The following is a 7,919-nucleotide window of genomic DNA, read 5'->3' as shown; positions in this document are numbered from 1 at the left end:
GGCGGGGCGAGCGCGGCGGAGCGGGGCGGAGCGGGGCGAGCGCGGTGGAGCGGGGCGAGCGCGGCCGGCGGGACGAGCGCGGCGGGGCGGGACGAGCACGGCAGGGCGGGGAGAGCGCGGGCGAGCGTGGCCGGGCGGGGCGAGCAAGGCCGGCGGGGCGAGGGCGGTCGGGCGGGGCGAGCGGGGCGGGCTGGGCGCGCGCGGCGGGCGGGGCGAGGAAAGGATCTGATGCGGTCAAAATATTATTATTTTTAGCTGTCCATCCCCAACTAGATCCAATTAGCACCTCTTCTCAGGGCTAGTTTTTTTGATGAAAGCCCATGTGTTTGGATACTTTGGGAGCTAGTTCAGCTCAAACTAGCTCAAACTAGCTCTAGCAGTGGGATCCAAACGGGGCCTTTGATTGATCTGTTAGTCAAACCGCGCGATTATCTACTGCTGCCGATATATATGGTCTTGTAAATTAACTGTTGACCAGAGTTTTTAGTTGACCCTATGGCATGTACCTTCTTCTGAGATCCACTTAGGTGTTGTCCATTTCAAGTAAATGCTTGGAATTTGAGAGTGCAAGTTACAGCAGAGTGCAGATCACTAGTGAACTGTCGTGCAGTGTCATCTGTACGTTTCAATATTTGAAAGATGGTTCCAGGTTTCAGACTAGGAGCGTATACAGTTCGTCGGAATTAGGATTGTGCTCAAACGTCCCTTTAATTTGTCTTGTACAGACAGTCAGGTATAAAACATTAGTAAAAACAGTGGTCTGATGTACAGTTTACTACTCCCTCTGTTTCTAAATATAAATATTTTTAAAGGTTTCAGTAGAAGACTACATACGGATGTATATAGACATATTTTAGAGTAGATTCACTCATTTTGCTTGATACGTAGTTCATCAGTGAAATTTCGAAAAAGACTTATATTTAGAAACGGAGGGAGTACAATGAAAAGTAATAGTACTATATTCTAGAAGTACGGTCGCAGGTACGTATTCTGCCGCGAACTTGGTTCTACTTCCTCCAAAAAGAAATATAAGAGCGTTTAGATCATTAAAATAGTGATCTAAACACTCTTATAGTTGTTTACAGAGGGAGTACTTTGCAATACAATCATACTGAAGGACCTTAACAACACAAGATGTGTTAACCTGAACAAGATTCAGCACTAAAGAATGTCCTGTAGCTGTTTCAGACTGGGATCCAACTCTGCGCCATTACCCTCTTCATAATAATTATCTGTAGGCGTCCTGTATGCATCAGCAATCGCCTTTCCTTTGTCCATAACGGCTGAAGGCACGGTTTGCAGGAGGCTGAAATGACATGAGCATAGACAAGTATGAGTGTCGATTCCTTTTTGATGTCAAGATGGATAAAGATTTTGCATTTGATAATACTCTACTTGTCTAGTGCTCCAAGGGCTACAGCGATTTTGGTTCTCATGACTTCAACAGATGCTGACGAGTCTTTCCGTGTAGCCTTCAGTAGCAGCGAGTCGAGATCTTCCAGTGCTCTAGGAAACAGCAGGCATGACCGCTCATAAGCTGCAATTCATTCGGCAGACAAGTTTATAATTGTAAAAGGGGTGCCATTCACCGTAAGCATTCATCCACTGCATCAGAGGCAGCTTTGCCTTGGCCATTACTGGAAGCATATTGTGCCACCTGCATTAAGTTTAGCCACGCAGTTTCAGTATGCATAGTTAGAAATAAAGGAATCATATGGATATTCTATAACTATAATACTACGGCCTGGGAATAATTTAAAAACCTAGGGCACCAAGCATGAGAAGTAATGTTTGCCAAATCATTGACTTACTGCTCGAATATTGATACGTAGGGATGATGCTGGACCAGAACGAAGCAATGATCTACTCTCATCAAACCTTGGCTTCTCGAATTCCAAGGATTTCTCTGTAGTGAATGAAGCATATAAAGGTTAAAAACATCTGACAAAGGTAGAATCTAAGATAATTGAGTTGTAGCAATTGTATGTTGCTTGTTTGAAAGGACCATTTCCGTTGGAAGAAACGCATAATAACTGAATTCTGAACAAAACTGTACGTTTCACACTGATTCAGGACGATTGCAGATGAAGAACCCAGCTGCTAATGGTTGCTCAAACAGTCGGGCACTTGCAATTGGACTAAGTTTCTTGCACATGATCAATCAGGACAGCCAGTGTGCCGATCAAGTCAGTGCTTTGGGTACAAAATTTATCGACCGCAAATCAGCCTCACCTAGGTCCCTGAACTGGTCTTGGGTCAGCAGCACAGCCGGGACGTACGTCTCCAATGGCTCCAGCTTCTTCCTAGCAGCAGCAACTGAAGATCGTCAGCACGAAGCCACAAGGTGGTGTCAATGCAAACCAAATGGAGACAGGGGATCAGTACTTCTTGACGTAGTTGTCGAACGGACTGGCTTCTGCCCCTGCAACATCCGTGACACGGCGAATTTGGTCACTCACATCGCACACAGCTACGCGCAAAACACACTGTAGGATGCTTACTGCCGGCGGTGGTGGCGAGCCAGGCGGCGGCGCCGGCAAGGGAGACGGCGCGGCGGCCGAGGCCGAGGCCGACGGCAGGCGACGGGGCGGAGGCGGCCGTGACGCGGCAGCATCGGCGCCGGACGCGGGGCGGCGCTAGGGAGGGGCAGGGCTGCGCCCCGGCGGAGGTGGCGGGGAGGAGCGAGGCGGAGGGCATTTTTGGGGGGAGGGAGGTCTCGGCGAGGAACTGAGGAGGGGGGATGCGGCTGTGGGTAGCTCGTCGTGGCCACGGCACGGGCGGGGGGCTGCCGAGCCTAGGAACAAATCCTTTGGGTTCGGGGTCGGGCAACAGGTCGACGCGCTCGGTGATGTTGCACGTTACGTGGGCTATCCGGTGCCACCGGGAGGCAGGGACTGACTGGTCGCCGCTCTCCTTGTACGTGGGCTCAGCCTTGTCACCGGCACTGCCATCGCTGGTTGTGGCATTGGCATGAGCGCGACGTCGTCCGAAAAAGCATGGGCGGGGATGATAAACCTGTGCCACGAAACCGAGAGCGAAGGTTTTTGTTTATCAAAAATGCTAAACGTATTAAAGATTACAGACAATTACGGACTGACTAGGATTCTTTGATGCTAACTAACCACCCTTTTGATTTTCATCAAGGTGAGTCCTTCCACCTCCTTAATCTCTAATCAAAACTAACCAATATGTAAATCCCCTGTAACCTTTTGTATCCCTAGCATTACTGTTTGTTTATTTAGGACATGGACAACCCATAAACTTTCTCCCACCTTAACATAATTAGTAGGGTGCGAGGATCCGTCATCCCACGTATTATTGGAGGAATAATACTAATCTATTTTTTTCGTTCCTAAATATAAGTTTTTTAAAGAGATTCTATCATGAACTACATATAAATCAAAATAAGTAAATATATATTTTAAAATATGTCTAATATATCCGTATGTAGTTTGTATTCGAATTTTTTAAAAGACATATATTTAGAAACGGAGGGAGTACTTTGTAGGCAAGCAAATATTAATCTACTTGGCGGCTGAGGCCCCCTTCTACCATGCCCCCTCCTCACTCCCCTCCCATCGCTGCCGCCGGTGGGCTCCGTTGGGCGAAGCCCGTGCAGATCGGGCGGCGGCGGGACCTCTTCTTCCTGTGGCGTCGCTCGTGAGGGGGAGCTCATCGCGGCGGGCAATAGATGGCAGGCGGCGTGTGTCGGTTGCGGGTGGCGGATGCGTGGGAGGCGGCCTAGCTCTGGGCTCCGGCGTGGCCTGGGCGTGGACGGCGTGCGTGCGTGCGTGCGTGCGGCGGCGCTCGACTCCAGATGCATGTGTGGGGCGTGGATCGACGGCGGGCGCGGGAGCGGCTGGCGCGCGGCGGGGCGACAACCTACAGGACGTGGCGGCTGTGCAGCCTGGAGCGCGAGGCGTGCTGCGGGTGAAGGAGTTGCTCGTCTGCTCTGCTGCTCCGTTCGTGCTGCTCCGATCTGGATCTGCTATGCGCCAGCTCCCCGATTGGGTCAGCCCATCATGTTGTTCCTTGCTTGGGAGCAACTAGTTAGCGAGCGCTTCTTCGGAAGCCTCCCAGCGATCGCTGCCGCCAATTGGCGCGTTCTCAGCCGCCGTCACGTGTCGCGTTCTAAGCGTTCCTTTCGTGTTTTGTTTTTTTAATTTTTTCGCACGTGTTTTCAACTTTTTAGAGTGGTTTTTTCTGGGTTTTTTTGCACGACCGTGCCTCTCGGAAAGAGAAAAAACGCGTTTTCTGCTTTCTTTTTTTCCGCGAGAGGCACGATTTTGCTTCCGCGAGAGGTACGGTTTTGCTATCGCGAGAGGCACGGTCGTGCCTCTTGGAAAGGGGGAAAAACACATTTTCTGCTCTTTCTTTTTTCCACGTGAAGCACGGTTTTGCTATGCGAGAGGCACGGCCGTGCCCTATCGAAAAGAAAAAAACTCGTTTTCTGCTCACTTTTCTTTTCGCGAAAGGCACGGTTTGGCTATTGCGATACGTACAGTCGTGCCTCTCGGAAAGGTGAAAAAACACGTTTTGTGCTCTCTCTCTCTCTCTCTTTTTTCCGCGAGAGGCATGGTTTTGCTTCCACGAGAGGCATGATTTTGCTATCGCGAGAGGCACGGTCGTGCCTCTCGGGAAGGAAAAAACGTGTTTACTACTCTCTTTCTTTTTTCCGCGAGAGGCACGGTTTTGCTTCCGCGAGAGGCACGATTTTGCTGCCACGAGAGGCATGGCTGTGCATCTCGGAAAGGGAAAAAACCTATCAACATGGTATCTAATTTTAAAGATCTCGACGCAAGAAACCCAATAGTGAAAACTGTTCAAGATTAGAACGCACGATTTTAAAACGTTTTGAAAATACGGATCTACGAGAAAAGGAAAAACTCCCAGGTTGCGACAAGTGACACGCATGTAGTATGCCACTTGTCGCAATCTAGAGAGATGAAAGTAATCGTTGAAAGGTGTACTCGCTAATTAGTGATTTCATTATTTCTCTATTTAGATACCATATCATGGGCCCCCTTCAGGGCTGCGCCCTAGGCCGTCGCTCCTCTAGCCATACATCAAGGCATGCGTTGCTTGCGACCAGGACTCTAAAACAAAACTACTCTTGAATAAGTCATCACAAGTTCTAAAAACATACGATTTCAACTACTAAAACTTGATAAACACGAAGGATAAATTCAAGAAGTTTTGAATACAAAAACTTAAACCCTAAGCCCTAAAACCTAAGTGCACCAAGTTTCAACCATTTAAACTTGATAAAACGAATGATCAATTCAACAAGTTTCAAATACTAAAATTCAAACCTTGCACCCTAAAGTCAAAGTCATAATCCCTAAACCTAAAACACTAAAAGCAAATTGATCTTGGTAAAAGTTGGTGAAAGGTGATACAAACTCAGTATTACCACTATCAAGTTTTACTGTTTGAAACATGGTAAAATTTTAGATGTTGTCAAATTGTAATCAAGAGTGGTCATGTTTGAAAGTCCTCATCACAAGGAACACAAATATGCAAACAAAATATAAATTTGAATTATGGTCCAAAAGATAAAATAGTTCTAAATTTTAAAGTAGAAGAAATGCATAAGAGGTGGGATGGGGGAGTTGAAGAAAGCTGCCATCATGCAACCCACGAACATAAATTAAATACTAATCGTATATACAAGATCCCGAATCGCGAAGCAATTATGTGGCCAACCGAGTCGATTTTCCTGCAAATTTGCGACTCACAGAAGCATCGTAAAATGTTTGTTTAGATGGGCGATCACCCTATTGTTGGATAGAAACACGACAGATAGATAAAGGTTCCATAGATAAATGGTGTTAATCTTGCACTTTAGAACAGGCTATGGAAAAGAAAAAATATATAACCAAGTACTCCCTTCATTTCTAAATTTCTAAATATAAGTTTTTTTAAAAGTTTCATAAAAACTACCTATGGATGTATATAACATACTTTAAAGTGTAGATTTTTATTTTGCTTTGTATATTTAGGAATGGAGGGAGTAGTTCTTTTCTTTTGCGCGTGTGGGAAAAATGATTTCTTACACAAGATCAGAAGGTGATATTCTTTTCGGTTAGAAAGTTTTTGTTTTGTTTTGAATTAGGGATGAAAGATGTATCAATCTTCCCGCAAAAGAAAAGATGTATCAATCAAAGCAATAAAACAGGCAGAAGTTTATTCGAGAAATCAAGTTGTAGGACTGACAAATCCAACACAATCCTCTTGTTGACAAAAAAAAAAAAACCCAGCATAATCACAAATGGCTCAAATCAGGTGGGTTACCGAGAAATGTTTGAGCTAGACCGTAAACACTTCAAGACCAAATTCAATTTGTAGGTGACCAAATCTCAACCATGTTGACCAAATGTTATCTTTGATCTGTTTTTCTTTTCTTTTCTAAACTGAGTTGCGATGTGTTTTAGTGAGGAATTAATGATGAAAAATTGTGTTCCAAATCAAAGCATGTAGAAGGCAACATGGCAAAGCCTTCCCAAGCCTCGTGCCAAGAGACGAAAATATATATACAAATCCAGACGGTGAGAAAGAGCTCAAACCTCTCAGTAACCATGGACATAACTGAATTCCTTTTGCTAGCACCAGAAACACTATACACTGCATAGCGGTGCGCTCAACAACACGTACGATTCAGTCAAGATAGAGGAGCAGAGACGAGAACTAGCCAATCAGGCAGGAGCTGCCCCATGCTTTCGATTCATCATCCGAAATGAAAGAAAAGGGAGCCTAGAAGGAGGCCTTGCACTTGAGGACGAAGCCGAGCAGCAGCAGCATGGCCATCAGGCCGCAGGAGGAGCCCCCGACGCGGTGGATCCAGTAGGGGTCGAACCTGACGACCCTCCGGTCCACGAAGCACGCCACGTTGATGGCCAGGATGAGCACCACCAGCAGCGCCGGCAGCCACAGCGCCGACGGCAGCAGCAGGCCCCAGCCCTCCTCCTCCTCCTCCTCCTCCGCCTCGGCCTCCCGGTCCATGTACAGCGGCGACAGCACGGCCAGCGCCGCCAGGGCCACGCACACCAGCTTCTCCGTGGAAGACGGCCTGCCCATGTTTGTGCTGCTGTCGATCAACCGGCTTCGACTGCGCACGCTCCGAGCGCAAAGTAGACTCTCTGGGCCGAAAGTCTAGAGGTTTATGCTATGTGATCGTGGTGCTCTGCAGAGTTTTCTTTCTTTTATTCTGCGTTTGGCTGGCTGGACCAATCTTGAGAGGCAAGCACACGAGTACCTTACCAATATCTATACTTTTTTGATCGGCATGCCTTTTTGACTATCGATCGATCCGTATCATGTAAAGGAACATATTCAGATTTGTGCATTAATTATTATCCACTGATCGACTGTTGGTGTGGCCAAAAGGCTGTGATGTAAAGCCGCAAAGGGGAGATTCTTTCTTCACCTTCGTAGCTGGTGAGCACGGAATCGGATGCCGAGGCAAGCTGCTCGGCTCGACAATCCGAATATTGTGCAGTTACGGACGCGCGCGTAGGATCGAACCGGCCGGGCTTGTGCTTGAAGCTGCCCCCATGCAGCAACGTGGCCGTACAACTTTTTGCTGTACCTTAGTTACATGTGTTCTTAGCATAATTGAAAGTGTAATTAAGTAGACCTTTTGTATTGGTGGGTCCTTTTCTAAAAGAAAAGTACTCCTAACACGATGGGCGTTGTAACATAAATTTATATTTTTGTGGTTGGATGGTTACAGAGACAGTGATATTCCTAATCCATCAGAATTTAAGTGTTGATGTTTGCATTATTTTTTATTTATTTCAGGATTTTCGACGATCCACATTCAGTGGGAGAAGACGTTCTCGTCGAAGACGAGACGCCTACGATAACTTCGTAAATCTCAAAATGATATGTCGGTTCGGTCTTTTTGAGGTGCTCATAGG

At 46.9% G+C, this 7,919-nt stretch overlaps 2 protein-coding genes across 2 annotated transcripts; both read right to left on the bottom strand.

Annotated features, from left to right (window-relative positions):
- Positions 1-936: 936 nt before the first annotated feature.
- Positions 937-2,799, bottom strand: LOC123447096. The gene is made up of 7 exons (XM_045123666.1): positions 2,502-2,799; positions 2,386-2,422; positions 2,233-2,303; positions 1,812-1,906; positions 1,590-1,657; positions 1,396-1,506; positions 937-1,306 (listed from the first exon to the last, which is right to left on the bottom strand). Exons 1-7 carry the CDS (start codon positions 2,695-2,697, stop codon positions 1,162-1,164), a joined length of 723 nt encoding a protein of 240 aa, XP_044979601.1. The 5' UTR covers positions 2,698-2,799; the 3' UTR covers positions 937-1,161.
- Positions 2,800-6,477: 3,678 nt separating this feature from the next.
- LOC123447095 lies at positions 6,478-7,260 on the bottom strand. Its single transcript, XM_045123665.1, has one exon. It carries the CDS (start codon positions 7,075-7,077, stop codon positions 6,754-6,756), a length of 324 nt encoding a protein of 107 aa, XP_044979600.1. The 5' UTR covers positions 7,078-7,260; the 3' UTR covers positions 6,478-6,753.
- Positions 7,261-7,919: the final 659 nt, after the last annotated feature.

This window comes from Hordeum vulgare, chromosome 4H, assembly GCF_904849725.1.
Source record: "Hordeum vulgare subsp. vulgare chromosome 4H, MorexV3_pseudomolecules_assembly, whole genome shotgun sequence".
Taxonomy (NCBI): Eukaryota; Viridiplantae; Streptophyta; class Magnoliopsida; order Poales; family Poaceae; genus Hordeum; species Hordeum vulgare.
This window is presented reverse-complemented; position numbering and strand designations above follow the sequence as displayed.

Excerpts from the sequence above, each read along its gene's own strand:
- LOC123447095 (XM_045123665.1), bottom strand. The coding sequence starts at position 7,077 with ATGGGCAGGCCGTCTTCCACGGAGAAGCTGGTGTGCGTGGCCCTGGCG.
- LOC123447096 (XM_045123666.1), bottom strand. The coding sequence starts at position 2,697 with ATGCCCTCCGCCTCGCTCCTCCCCGCCACCTCCGCCGGGGCGCAGCCC. Across the intron at positions 2,423-2,501 it reads GCTCGCCACCACCGCCGGCA|GGGCAGAAGCCAGTCCGTTC; the intron begins GTAAGCATCCTA and ends CGGATGTTGCAG. Across the intron at positions 1,907-2,232 it reads AGACCAGTTCAGGGACCTAG|AGAAATCCTTGGAATTCGAG; the intron begins GTGAGGCTGATT and ends CATTCACTACAG.